The sequence below is a fragment of the Hyperolius riggenbachi genome, chromosome 7 (genome assembly GCF_040937935.1).
Source record: "Hyperolius riggenbachi isolate aHypRig1 chromosome 7, aHypRig1.pri, whole genome shotgun sequence".
In the NCBI taxonomy this organism is placed as follows: Eukaryota; Metazoa; Chordata; class Amphibia; order Anura; family Hyperoliidae; genus Hyperolius; species Hyperolius riggenbachi.
In genome coordinates, this window is record NC_090652.1 from 83266232 (window position 1) to 83280855 (window position 14624).

Sequence of the window (14624 nt, forward strand, 5' to 3'; positions counted from 1 at the left end):
GAGCAGGAGTTACTTAAAAAGGCTTTTCTGTATCCCTTTAGATGTGCATACCTATATACTGGTATACAGAAGAGCTCCCTCTAGTGGCTGCATGCATATAAAGGAATGCTAGAGAAGCCTGGGCAGAAAAAAAACCCTGACTCATGCCCACCCCTTGTGGGAAGACTCGTAGCTTCCTGCCTGATCTGCTCCACTGCTGGTGAGACTTACTAAACAGGGCTTAGTGAGTTGAAGCATGTTTTTTCAGTATATTTTTGAGCTTCTATTGTATGCGGGAAATCTTTGTGAATTTGGAAAGAAAAGTGTAAAATGCCGAATGCAGTATTTTACTGACCTAAATTATTTTAACGAACTGCCCTTAGTGAATTGAGGCCAATATGTTCATAGTTTTCAAAATCTGTTGGCTCTCATACTGTATGGAGATAATAATATTGGGCAACAATGGACCAACGACAACTGTATGTATGTACGCACGCACCCTAAGAAAGTCTTAATGTTGAGCTTCTTGGGCAGCCAGCAATAGTGAATAGAATAAGTACTTGTGTTTTCTTTCTTTGCTGCTGGTTTTAACTTCACTTTGTGATTTTTAAGTGAAAATAAGCTTATGAAATAATGAATTGTATGTGTAGTATGGATGATAACTAGAACATTAGAAGTATAGAAAAAGAGTCACATATTTTTATTTTCAGTTTTACAACTTTATTTTTAACATTGCGTCAGACTGTCACTGCTGCTGTTTAGAATCCACGCTCTGCTTTATTTAGCAGCTGAAAAGGATACAGAACTAATGACCCTTTGAATTTTCCCTCAGTAAAACCTCATTAAAAACCTTATCTCACTGTTTTGGTTTCTATTCACTGTTCAGGAAATCAGGTTGAATTTACAAGCTGTAACAAGCTCTTTTGCATGGATAGCGACTCAAGTTTTTAAACACTTCCTGTACTGGAAAACAGAAAGGAACTTCTGATAATTTCTTAGTAGGGGTAGTTCTATATGTGTATATGTTTATTTCATATTGTCACATGTCACTTGGGATACACTTTAAATTGTACCTTGATTAAGACATCACACATACATCACACCTAAATATCTCTTCTTTTCAAAAAACATTTGTTCACCGATCTCTATCAGCAGTGCAATTTTAGGCCATGCTGCACTAGAGAAAAATATGTGTTGTTGGTCTATTATAACTTGCATATAGACTCCACAGCTTTCTGTCGTTGAAAATGTTCCTTGGTTTGTACAGTGAAAACACAATACAAAATTAAATATTTAAACTATGTCTGGTCTAAATGTAGAGACTGCAGAGAAAGGTGAGATATCTGAGCATGTAGTGAGTGTTGTGGCTCTCCACCAGACTCACTACATGGAAAGCATCCTTCCCCCATTCACCATCTCCTATTGCTTCTAGTTTGGTCCACAGGTGTCTAGCAGCAGCAGACAAGGCAGAGATACCATACATGAAGCAAGATTCATGTGTAGTGTACTACTGTATGCTGTGCTAGGTGTTGTGCACACAATTGCTTTATGGTACATAAGCATGATGAAAGTCTCTTGGACATGTTCAGATATTATGTTGCAGAGCTGCGTTCCTAGTGATGGAAGTGCACCTAGATTGAATCTCCTGCAGTGAAGGCCTCTGGGGAACGAGGGGCGGTATTTTGTCACCATCTGAAGAAACAGATGTGCTGGGTGATCTTTGCTCATCAAATCCCGAATCTTTCCTGTGTTTCTCTTCTTCAAATTCAGGTTTATTTAATTTCTGTTGTGGACTCAGTTCATTGCAGTTGTAGAGCGAGTTTGGACTTAATGGATGAGCAGGATGTGGTGTCTGAGAAGAATACTTGGCTGTCCACAGGTCTTGCTTGCACCATTCAACATAAGACTCTCTAGGCTTGCTTGAATCTATTCTGGCTCTGGTTGGAGTGCTGAAATCTGGTTCATCTATATCAAGGTCTTGGAGACCAGACAACGATCTTGACAGGGTTTTCTGTAATCTTGGCTTTTGGATTTTCTCCTCTCTCCGTTGTCTTGGTTGTTCTGGGCTTCGATCATTTTGAACACCATTCACTGCGTTGAATAGATTGGGCGTGGAGCCAAACCTTTCAAGGTTGTGTGTCACCTGTAAATTCTGGTGAGGGTTCTTGTAGGGTTTGAGGAACATGGCCGGAGTGTATCCAAATCTTCCATTATAACTGAAAGAGATAACATTTATTTCCAGGAAAAAATTAAAACACAACATTTAATGCAATGATTTTATATTTTTCAACACAGCCTTTGGGACTACATGACTCTGCATAATCTGTGCATAAGACCCCAGACTGTGGTTGGGATGTCCAGCACTGTGAGCCAATCAGACTGCACTGCAATGTGAACATATCTCCCAACTTTTTGAGATGAGAAAGAGGGACACTTTTAGACACGCCTCTAACCACACACCTGCCACACCCCTAGACATTCATACCATTTAAAATTCATAAGATAAATATGTAATTTTAGAATTCAAACCACACTGGTCCTTTCTATCATCACTAGTGTTCTTTCATATTAATATTTGAAATTAAGAAATATTTATCAATTTAAATTGAGCCAAACAATTTTTTTTCAGGAGTAATATATATATATTTACATAGATCTGTACATCAGTCCTGAAGGAGGGGCAAATGAAGATGAAAGAGGGACAGAGGGATTTGGTTCGCAAAAAGGGACTGTCCCTCTGAAAAAGGGACCGTTGGGAGCCATGTATACTATGTAGTTATTTTACTTTTAAGCGGCCCTGAATTAAGAACTTACTCTCTGCTCTAAAAGATAAGCAACAGCATAATGACCTTTAAAGAAAAAACATTTATTTGTTACAGCTGACACAAATCCTAAAATAAACCTTTTGTGTTTCTACTTCCTGCTTTCAAATGAGTTAATCTGCTGTGGCAGTCAGATGACACAGGAGAGACATCAAATTACAACTGATGACAAGACACAAATGAGGGGAAATTAGACAGGCTAAACTCTCTAAATACACACAGGGTGCATTTCCCTCTGTTTTCCTTCTGCCCTGTGCAAGAGTTCAGGTCCACTTTAACATGGAGAACCAGATCACAGAAGAAGAGAGCACAGTGAGGGCCTTGTCAGTGGGCTGTGCTCCTTCCAGGCTCAACCAGCAGGTAGGGAAAGGCTATTTAGCACAGCATCCTAAATGTCATAGATCTGTGTGTAGACAGTTAAAACGTTGTTTTTTTCCTGTTCCTGATTAACTATTAGGAAATAAATCACTTGTAAAATGCTTGGTTAGCAGCCTAGCCTCTATAACTGTGTTAGCGGCCACAATGCTAAGCTAGTTGATTTTTAGATCTGGGGCCCCCCCTCTTCTGTTTAACCACTTCCCGACCGCGCACTCATAACGCGCGTCGGCAAAGTGGCAGCTGCAGGACCAGCGACGCAGTTCTGCGTCGCCGGCTGCAGGCTAATTAATCAGGAAGCAGTCGCTCGCGTGAGCGGCTGCTTCCTGTCAATTCACGGCGGGGGGCTCCGTTAATAGCCTGCGGGCCGCCGATCGCGGCTCGCAGGCTAAGTGTAAACACAAGCGGAAATAATCCGCTTTGTTTACATTTGTACAACGCTGCTAACAGTAGCAGCGCTGTACCAGATCAGCAATCCCCGGCCAATCAGCGGCTGGGGATCGCTGTCACATGACAGGCAGGAGCCTGTTAGAGGCTGCACAGGACAGATCCGTTCCTGTGCAGCCTCGGATCTCCGGGGAAGAAAGGGAGGAGAGGGAGGGGGGCTTTGAGGTGCCCCCGCCGCAACACCCAGGCAGGCAGGAGCGATCAGACCCCCCCAGCACATCATCCCCCTAGTGGGGAAAAAAGGTAGGGCGATCTGGTCGCTCTGCCTGGTGTTTGATCTGTGCTGGGGGCTGCACAGCCCACCCAGCACAGATCAGCTAAAACAGCGCTGGTCCTTAAGGGGGGGTAAAGGCTGGGTCATCAAGTGGTTAAAATAACTTTTCAGCACTCTGCAATTGAATAAGTACCAGAAAGTAGGTGGAAAAGTAATATCAAAATTACTCTATTTTCTCGCTTGCTGATGGCTTAGAAGTTAGAAGGTGATTGTTTTTATTGATAAGGTGTGAAAATATCACCTGCACGCCTCCAGGACTTCTCAAGAGCTGCTCCAACACTATGGAACTCCCTACCTCCACCCATTAGGGCAGCCCCCTCCTTCAACATCTTCAAGAAAGCCCTCAAAACTCACCTTTTCACTCTGGCCTACCCCTCACAAGTGCTCTAAGCTAGAGTGACCATATTTTTGTGGGTCCAACCTGGGATGGGGGGGGGGGCGGCGCGCTTAGCGCACCGCGGCGAAAAGTGGGAAGGAGTGAGGAGCACGCAGCGGCGAAGACTGGGGGAGGGGTGGGCGTGGCCATGACATTGTATGGGCGGAGCTAACGTAATGATGTAACAGCGAGGCATAAGAAAGCAGTGTTTACGCCATGATGTGGACAAACGAGACTTTGTATCATGGGTGTGCAGAAACTGTGTGATGCTAATAGTATACCGTAACCACAAAGCAGCAAACATAGCCATCTATGACCATTAAATAATAAATGCAGTAACAGTTACCCCGGACACCAGAAAATAAACGCAATAGGCAACATGTCAGTATAAAATAAATGCAATGCGGGCAAACATGTCAGTACAAAATAAACGCAATGCGGGCAACATGTTAGTACAAAATAAACGCAATGCGGGCAAACATTTCACCAGACAATAAACGCAATGCGGGCAAACATGTCAGTACAAAATAAACGCAATGCGGGCAACATGTCAGTACAAAATAAACGCACTGCGGGCAAACATTTCACCAGAAAAGAAACGCACTGCGGGCAAACATTTCACCAGAAAAGAAACGCACTGCGGGCAAACATTTCACCAGAAAAGAAACGCACTGCGGCCAAACATTTCACCAGAAAAGAAACGCAATGCGGGCAAACATTTCGCCAGAAAAGAAACGCACTGCGGGCAAACATTTCGCCAGAAAAGAAACGCAATGCGGGCAAACATTTCGCCAGAAAAGAAACGCACTGCGGGCAAACATTTCACCAGAAAAGAAACGCACTGCGGCCAAACATTTCACCAGAAAAGAAACGCAATGCGGCAAACATTTCGCCAGAAAAGAAACGCACTGCGGGCAAACATTTCGCCAGAAAAGAAACGCACTGCAGGCAAACATTTCGCCAGAAAAGAAACAATGCGGGCAAACAATAACATTTCACTAGAAAAGAAACAATGCGGGCAAACATTTCACCAGAAAAGAAACAATGCGGGCAAACATTTCACCAGAAAAGAAACAATGCGGGCAAACATTTACCGGAAAAGAAACAATGCGGGCAAACATTTCACCTGGAAAAGAAACAATGCGGGCAAACATTTCACCAGAAAAGAAACAATGCGGGCAAACATTTCACCTGGAAAAGAAACAATGCGGGCAAACATTTCACCTGGAAAAGAAACAATGCGGGCAAACATTTCACCTGGAAAAGAAACAATGCGGGCAAACATTTCACCTGGAAAAGAAACAATGCGGGCAAACATTTCACCTGGAAAAGAAAGCATTTACTCACCTGGCAGAAGTGTCCGGCCTCTGGCGCGCTGCTCCGTCCCGGGACCGTCTTGTTCCTCCTGCTCTGGTCTCCCGCGCTGACAGGGCTACGGCAAGATGGCGCCCGAAGCCCTGTACTAGTGACACAAATAGGTCTCCAGTACAGGGCTCCGGCAGCCATCTTGCCGTAGCCCTGCTCGCCTGCTGGTGTCGGAAACAGACACCGGAAGAGGAGGCTGGAGCGGGGCTGCGGGCAATGAACTGGCACGGCGTCTATAGACGCCGCTGCCAGTTCATTGAGGAGAGAGTGGCCAGAGTCCCGAGGCCGGGACGTCCCGCTGCTGAAAGCGGGACGTTTCCCGGGACCTCATTAAGCCTGGGACAGCGGACCCCGAATCCGGGACGTGTCCCGGGCAATCCGGGACGTCTGGTCACTCTATCTAAGCCCACAGCTGAACTCTGGTCCCCTACCTTCCGTGTCCTTACCTCTCCCTCTAGATTGTAAGCCTTTGGGCAGGGTCCTCCTTCTTTTGTGTCCTACCTGATCATGCACCTCCATTACTGTGCACCCATGCTATGCATCTGAGGGAACCTAACTTGCCTAATCTCCATGCTCCCCTCCAGTGACTAAGCATTACCATGTGCTCATACTGTGCTGCATGATCTGGTCTTTCTTGTATTCAGGTGTTGTCATTTTGCTGTATGTCACCCCTAAATATTGTATGTATCCCTATTTATTGTCCAGCGCTGCGTAATATGTTGCCACTTTATAAATACAATAAATAAATAGGAGAAAACTTGGAGAAAAAGAGAATTGGATTGGGCCCTTGGTTTCTCTTGGTATGCATATGTCTCTGATATCGTGCCACTCTTCTGATGGTTCTTATCCCTACTGATCTTGTGTGTAAAGCTGGATACAGACATTAGACTGGTTGTGGCTAGCTTGGAAAGACATCTTATCTCAAGCACTTAACTGAGTTGTAGTTTACTTGGCTGACTGCTGTTGTTTTCCCCATAGCCAGGTTCCTCTTTGCTGCCTTCCCCTTCCCTGCTCCATGCTGGCTTCATGCTAAACCGTCAAGTGTATTAAAGGGAAGCTTTATCACGTGACATGATGAGATGGACACAGAGCTGGATTAAGGCTAAATGGGGCCCTAAGCAAAGTAACTGATTTGGGCCCCCCATCATGTCGTAATAGAATCAGAAGATGCAGCTGCACAGCAACATGCTGCACATACCGGGGCAGCCGAGCTACTGGTTGCTATGGTTCAACAGCCCGCTTTCCTATGTGGGTGCACAATGCAGGGAATAGCAGCGGCAAAATGCAGAGGGAGAGATGAATGGCGGGGACATTTGCACTCAGGGGCTGGGGCACCCCTGTGAAGAGGGCACCAGATATCACAGCAGCAGCACTTTTCCCCCTGCATCTCCAGCCTGGCAATAGCAGAAAGCTCTGGACACCGCCAAACCGGAAGCCGTTCCCCAGACAGAATTACATAACCACCCCCACCACCGAACAACCGATTTCCTCCCAAACTAGACAGCCACCATGCAGCCTCCATCCCAGTGAATACGATAGTCCAGCAGAGAAGGCAGCCGCAGCGGGGGAGAAGGACAGCACCAAATGACTCACATTCACCTATTGCGATCCAAGTAATAGAGGTCCCGTCATCTGGAGCCCATCTGTCTCCTCTAGAGTGCTGCCGCTCTGTTACTACTACTATTACTACTTCCTGTCTGATCTGAGAATCAGGAAGTTCAGAGCGAGCGGCTGTACTGTAGAAGAGACAGATGGGTTTCAGATGACGGGATCTCTATCGCTTGGATCATGGATAGGTGAGTGAGCATTTGCCATCTGTTGCTATCATTCTTGCTGCAGCTGTGGTTCTCTGTGGGAAGGGAGGGAGGAGTGGGCAGCAGCAGAGCGCACAGTAGCAGGAGGGGGATCTAGGAGGAGAGCCTGGCTCTGAAGACAATCAGCAGCGCACGGCATCATTTGACAAGACAAGACAAATAACATTTATATCGCGCTTTTCTCCTGGTGGACTCAAAGCGCCAGAGCTGCAGCCACTAGGACGCGCCCTATAGGCAGTAGCAGTGTTAGAGAGACTTGCCTAAGGTCTCCTACTGAATAGATGCTGGCTTACTGAACAGGCAGAGCCGAGATTCGAACCCTGGTCTCCTGTGTCAGAGGCAGAGCCCTTAAAGGGACTCCGAGCAGTGCCTGTGGGTATGCCTTTAAGCATACCCACAACAAATTAATTACATCCTCACACCTACCAGCATGATGTTTCTAATTATATCCCCCTGGGTTCCTTATATTTCATTGCATTGTGCTGAATCGAGCTGCCGACTTTGGAGAAAAGTCGTCCTGTGGCCGTGATTTCAATCGCGAAAATAGCGAAAACTAAAAGGCATAGGGTGACCGTTTATATATCATTGGAACGAGGAGAAAGAGAGCTTTAAAATGATATGCATCTTTCCATAGTTACTACACTGCTCAGAGTCCCTTTAACCAGCCACCGCTGACAGGATGGCGAGGGCTGGTTTAGGTGCTGATGGGGCCCCTTTGACTCTGAATGGGGCCCCAAGCGACTTTGTTGCCTGGTTGGTAATCCGGCCCTGGATGGACATGTGTATGTAGTGGTGCTCAGCAGAGCTCGAATATTCGAGTAGCTCGAATATTCGAGCTCTTTTTCAGCTATTCGAACTCGGTATTCGAGCTCCGAATAGCTGCAGCTATTCGAATGGGCTATTCGAGTAAACGCGAATAGCCCATTCACTATTCGAGCTATTCGAGCAAACGGCGCTATTCGAGCTCGAATACCGAGCTCGAATAGCGTCATAGCCCAGATTGATGTCCTTAGAGCCAATCAGAGGGCTCCCAGGCCCTCTGACGGCAGCCAATCACAGAGGGGGACCCTGGCCAGCCCCTACCCTATAAATAGCGGCCGCCATGTTCCGTTTCTCCGTCCTTGCCTGAGACTTGCATAGAGAGAGAGTTGCTCCTTTGTGCTTTGGCTTAGCAAGAGCTCTATTGTGGTCATTTACCTAGCGTTTTTGCTCACATACACCTCCTATACACACCTATATTGTTGTTAGTTAGATAGAAATTGTATTTTAGTTAGTAGCTTTTGTGTTACATAGAGAGAGACTCAGACAGCTGCTGCAGGCTTACAGCTTTAGGCCTCAGGGCCTTGCCTGTGTGGGCAGCTGTCCTCCTGTCCTCTGTTAGTTTATTTCTCATTAGTATTTAGACAGTATTAGATAGTATTAGACAGTATTTCTGCTGTCCTCTACTACTTAGTGATTGTATTTTGTATTGTAGTTATATACTGTAACTGTACTAGGACACTCACTGACTGTCACTGTTCATAGGCTAGCTCCTGCGTGTGCTTGCACTCACTCAGTGGCGTAGCTAAGGAGCTGTGGGCCCCAATGCAAGTTTTACAATGGGGCCCCCCAAGCACTCTATACATAACAATTTATACGGCGCATCAAAATCTGCCAATGGCAACTACAGTGTCAGAGGTGCAAGAAGGAGATGGGGGACAGTTTGTTAATGATTACCACTATTCAAAGTATCTACAGAAGTCATTATTATGAGCACAGGACCAATAGAGAGCTAATTCTGTAGTTAAGGGAGGGCCCTTCGGGGCCCCTCTGGCCCAAGGGCCCCGATGCGGTCGCTACCTCTGCACCCCCTATTGCTACGCCCCTGCACTCACTGTCTGTGTACACACACTCTATTTCCTTCTGAATAGTTATATACTGTAACTGTACTAGGACACTCACTGACTGTCACTGTTCATAGGCTAGCTCCTGCGTGTGCTTGCACTCACTGTCTGTGTACACACACTCTATTTCCTTCTGAATAGTTATATACTGTAACTGTACTAGGACACTCACTGACTGTCACTGTTCATAGGCTAGCTCCTGCGTGTGCTTGCACTCACTGTCTGTGTAGTACACACACTCTATTTCCTTCTGAATAGTTATATACTGTAACTGTACTAGGACACTCACTGACTGTCACTGTTCATAGGCTAGCTCCTGCGTGTGCTTGCACTCACTGTCTGTGTAGTACACACACTCTATTTCCTTCTGAATAGTTATATACTGTAACTGTACTAGGACACTCACTGTCACTGTTCATAGGCTACTAGCTCCTGCGTGTGTGTGTGCACTCACTGTCTGTGTACTGTACACACACTCTATTTCCTTCTGATTACTGATTGATTATTGTAAATTCTACTTCCTGACAGTTACTACTTACTTACTGTAGTAGGGACACTCACTCAGTCACTGTTCATAGGCTAGCTCCTGCACGTGTGTGCGCGTGCCTGCACTCACTGTCTGTAGTGTACACACACTCTATTTCCTTGTGATTACTACTGATTATTGTAACTTCTAGTTGTACTTCCTGACTGTTACTACTTACTTACTGTACTAGGGACACTCACTCACTCTCTGTTCATAGGCCAGCTCCTGCGCGTGTTTGCGCGTGCGTGCACTCACTGTCTGTAGTGTACACACACTCTATTTCCTTGTGATTACTACTGATTATTGTAACTGCTAGTTGTACTTCCTGACTGTTACTACTTACTTACTGTACTAGGGAGTCGGGACACTCACTCAGTCACCTCACCCACCAACCCACTCCATTAAAGTACCCCACTTTTCACCGGCCCTTTTCAAAAACTTTTGTGTTTACGCCCAAAACATCGAAGATGTCTGGAAGTGGCAGCCAGCGCGGTTTGGGCAAGGGGAAGGGCAGCAAGGGAATCAGGAGGAGAGGGAGCAGCATTGTGGCAAGCCGCGGGCGCGGGCGCGCCACCATGCACAGTTCTGCAGCAGCAGCAGCAGCAGCGTCAGTGGCTAACATTCCTCCCATAGCCACTGGCCGTGGACGCCTTGGGCGCCGCCCAGCAGGAGCATCTGCAACTCACGCTGCAGAGACACAGCAGCAGCAGCAGCAGCGTGTAGCACCTGCTCCGATTTTCCTCCAGCCGGGTCGGAAACGTCCCATTGAGGAAAAGGATGCAGACACTGTGGTGCAACTGATGACGGAGGATGAGCAGCCCGCCATCAGCTCTGCATCCGAGGCCTCCACCCTCACCACCACCACCACCACCACCCCTGTTCGCAGCAGCCGCCCAGCAGGGCCTGGGGAGGAGGCCAGTTCACCGTCACTCGCCGACCTGTCATTCAGCAGTCTTTTGACCCCAGGCATCATGAGTAAATTGTCTGCTGTTGTTGGCGATCTTGAGGAGGAGATGCTGATGGGCACTTTGGGGGATGAGGAATTGGACAGCAAGACTGTGGCGACAGTCAAGCAGCCCATCCATGCATCAGGAGAGGAGTTTGGGGGGTCATCATCCCAGCAGGACATGTTTCAGGAGGGGGAGGATGATGATGACACGGTGACAGACAGAGACTGGGTGCCACCACCTCCAGGGGATGTCGTCCTCAGCAGCTCTGAGGAGGAGGATGCGCTTGTGGGCCTTGCAAGGAGGCGCATCATTGCAAGCATTGGCAGCAGTAGGCAGGTCCCACAGCCTGCTGGTGTCTCAGGCTCAGCAGCAGCAGCAGCAGCAGCATCTGCCAGTACCACCACCAGCCGCACCCAAGCCCCCCCCCCCCCAACCACCACAGGGAGACAGGCAGCAGCGGTTCCATGCCGTAGGGGGTCGTTTTTGTCACCAATCTGGCGTTTTTTCACCATGCCCACAGTGTACAGCAAGTACGCCACTTGCAACCACTGTCAGCGGAAGTTGAGCAGAGGTGCAGACCCCTTAAAGTTCAGCACCAGCTCGCTCATCAACCACCTTGCTGCGAAACATTTCCACCAGCATGAGGAGTTCCAGAGGCTGAAGGCATCTGGTGCTGGCAGTGGCACCACACCCATCACTGCACAGCCTTCAGCAGCAGCAGCAGCAGCAACAGCAGCCACCCGCCCTCCTGCTCCTCCAGCAGCACCAGCAGGAGTGCGGAAACGCACTGCTCCTCCCCCCTCTGCAACTCCTGCCGCCGACACTGAGGCCTGTTCTGGCAGCCAGTCCTCAGTGGCCTCCTCTGCTGTGTCTGCTGATTCCCGTGCCAGCAAAAGGCCACGCCAGAGCCTTTTGAGCGAGTCCTTCCAGGGGGTGGTTAGGGCTCTGCCTCCCAGCAGCCGTCGCGTGCGGCAGCTGAACGGCTTGCTGGCACGGGCCATGTGCTCCCAACTCCTGCCGTACACGCTTGTGCAGGAGGGGAGCGACATTCGTGCGCTGCTTGCTTGCGCAGCCCCAGACTGGCAGCTCCCCAGCAGACACTTCTTCGCCCGCAAGGCCATTCCTGCACTGCACCGCTTTGTGATGGCCAATGTGGAGCGAGGGCTGGAGCACGCGGTTGGTGAAAGGGTCCACGTCACCATGGACTCCTGGAGCAGCCGCTTCGGGACAGGCCGCTACCTGTCCTTCACTGTCCACTGGGTCAGCTTGGTGGAAGGGGGTGAGGATGGGAGAGCAGCAGCGGGCACAGCAGCAGCAACACAGTGGGTGGTGCCCCCCCGCAGGGTCAGGGGAACTGCAGCAGGTTCCTCCGATCCTCTGCCATCCTCCGGCACACCTGGCCAAACCCCCCGCCTCAGCAGCAGCGTGAAGGCCCGCCACTGCCAAGCGCTGCTGCACTTGGTCAGCCTTGGGAAGACCAAGCTGACGGCAACCCATGTGTTGGCCAAACTCCAGGAGCAGGAGAGGATTTGGCTGACCCCCAGAGGCCTCAGAGTCGGAGAGGTGGTGGCCGACAATGGGGCCAATCTGGTTGCCGCAATAGACAGGGGAAACCTGACCCACATCCCCTGTCTTGCCCACGTGCTGAACCTGGTGGTGCAAAAGTTCTTGCGCACCTACCAGGGGATGGGCGAACTGCTGGAAACGGCAAGGAACGTTGTGCGTCACTTCCGGCGCTCGGCTGCAGCCTGTGCGAGCCTGGAAGACGTGCAAAAGGAGCTGGAGCTGCCACGCCATCGGCTGATCCTTGACGTTCCGACTCGCTGGAACTCCACCCTGGTGATGTTGGAGCGTCTGGTTGAACAGAAGCACGCTGTCAACCAGTACCTTGCCCTGGCCACTGTTTCCGCCGCTCGGAGAAGGGACAAGACCAGCAACATCCCGTCCATCGTCCCCGATGATGACTGGAGGCACATGCAGCAGGTGTGCTTAGTGCTGGCTCCCTTTCTGCAGGCCACTAACATGGTGAGCAGGGACCATGCTATGGTCTGCGAGTGGGTGCCCCTGGTTTGTCTGCTGAACAGGGCCATCGATGCTTTGCTGGAACAGGGAGCGGCAGCCTTGGACCAGCAGGAGCGGCAAGCAGCTGCACAGTCCACCTCTGAGGGGGAGGAGGAGGAGGACTTGGTGGAGGTCCCTGACCTTGCTGCTGATGAGGGGGATCAGCACAGCGCAGCTGAGTTGGTGCGGGGGTGGAGAGAGGATGAGGCGGCAGAGGAGGAGGATGAGGAGGACAGCACTGCCGTTGATGTGCCAGCACACGTGGCCCGCCTCTTCCCAATGGCAGCGCACATGCTGGCGTGCCTGCGCAAGGACCCCAGGATGATCCAGATGAAGCAGAGGGAGGACATCTGGATCAGCATGATGTTGGACCCACGCCTCAAGGGGAAGTTGAGCCAGTTCCTGCCGCCTGCAGGAGGAGACCCAGCGCAACAAATAAGGAGCTTGCAGCAGGCCCTTGTTGAGCGCTTGGAGGAAGCCTTCCCCCAGCCTTCCACCCCCACTGTCCAGCAGCCAGCACAGAGGCAGCAGCAGGTGCCTGCATCCAGCAGCAAGCGCCCCACAGACCTGCTGTCTCTCAGCCACGAGCTCTACAGGACTGTAGAGGCTCCGGCAGCAGTGACTAGAGAGGAGGTGCATGATGCAGCAGCATCCTCCTCCGGTCACAGCCAGCGCCTGACCCGCATGGTGGCTGACTACATGGGGTCCTACAGCGGGCTTGACAGCGATGCCCCTGTTGATCCCATGGAGTATTGGGTCAAGCGCCTGGAGATCTGGAGCGAGCTGGCGCAGTACGCCCTGGAAGTGCTGTCCTGCCCCCCTTCCAGCGTGCTGTCCGAGCGCTGCTTCAGTGCAGCTGGTGGCGTGGTCACCGAGAAACACTCACGTCTGTCTCACAAGTCTGTGGACAGACTGACGTTTCTCAAGATGAACCAGGCGTGGGTGGAAGGCGAGTTCCTGGCCCCTGTTGTCGGCGAGAGGGGGACATGAACTGGCTAAGAACCATCGTTAATGTGCCTTACCACCCTTTACCACCTCCTGGCTCCTGCTCACTAAGCCAGCCTGGTTCAGTTTGACTATTACGTCGCCTGCAGCCACACATTTTACACCTACAGTGGGCTGCTGTGTACTGCCCTTCTGCTGTCTGTCTGTGTTTCCCACTGCCAGGGTACACAGAATTACATTCTGCTGCCACTCTGCCACCAGCTATTACGTCAAACAATAGCTATATATCTGTGTAATTGGTTGTACAAACAAAACCAAAAAACCATTAAAAAAAAAAAAAAAAAAAAAGGTTTAATTTTTCTGAGGTGCCCGGGTTGAAAACTGTGTTGTCCCAGTTGTGTATTGGGCACGATGTGGGCTGCACGACCGCTGTCTGGGACCTCCTGTTGTGTTTATTTACAGCCCTGGTATCACCGCTAGGTACCAGGGTTATTATGTTACATAGTTACATAGTTACTTTGGTTGAAAAAAGACATACGTCCATCGAGTTCAACCAGTACAAAGTACAACTCCAGCCTGCTCCCTCACATATCCCTGTTGATCCAGAGGAAGGCGAAAAAACCCTTACAAGGTAAAAATTCCTTCCCGACTCCAGATGGCAATCAGATAAAATCCCTGGATTAACATCATTGGCATTACCTAGTAATTGTAGCCATGGATGTCATTCAACGCAAGGAAAGCATCTAAGCCCCCTTTAAATGCAGGTATAGAGTTTGCCATAACGACTTCCTGTGGCAATGCATTCCA

The 14624-nt window shown here is 49.6% G+C and overlaps 1 protein-coding gene across 3 annotated transcripts in view; it reads right to left on the bottom strand.

Annotated features, from left to right (window-relative positions):
* Positions 1–715: 715 nt before the first annotated feature.
* Positions 716–14624, bottom strand: part of LOC137525575 (NADPH oxidase organizer 1-like) — a 94806-nt gene continuing 80897 nt past the window's right edge. For all 3 annotated transcript variants that reach the window (XM_068246719.1, XM_068246718.1, XM_068246720.1), the window contains one exon: positions 716–2195. In XM_068246719.1, the coding sequence (XP_068102820.1) occupies positions 1565–2195 (631 nt within the window). In that variant the 3' untranslated portion in view covers positions 716–1564. The remainder of the gene's footprint in view (positions 2196–14624) is intronic.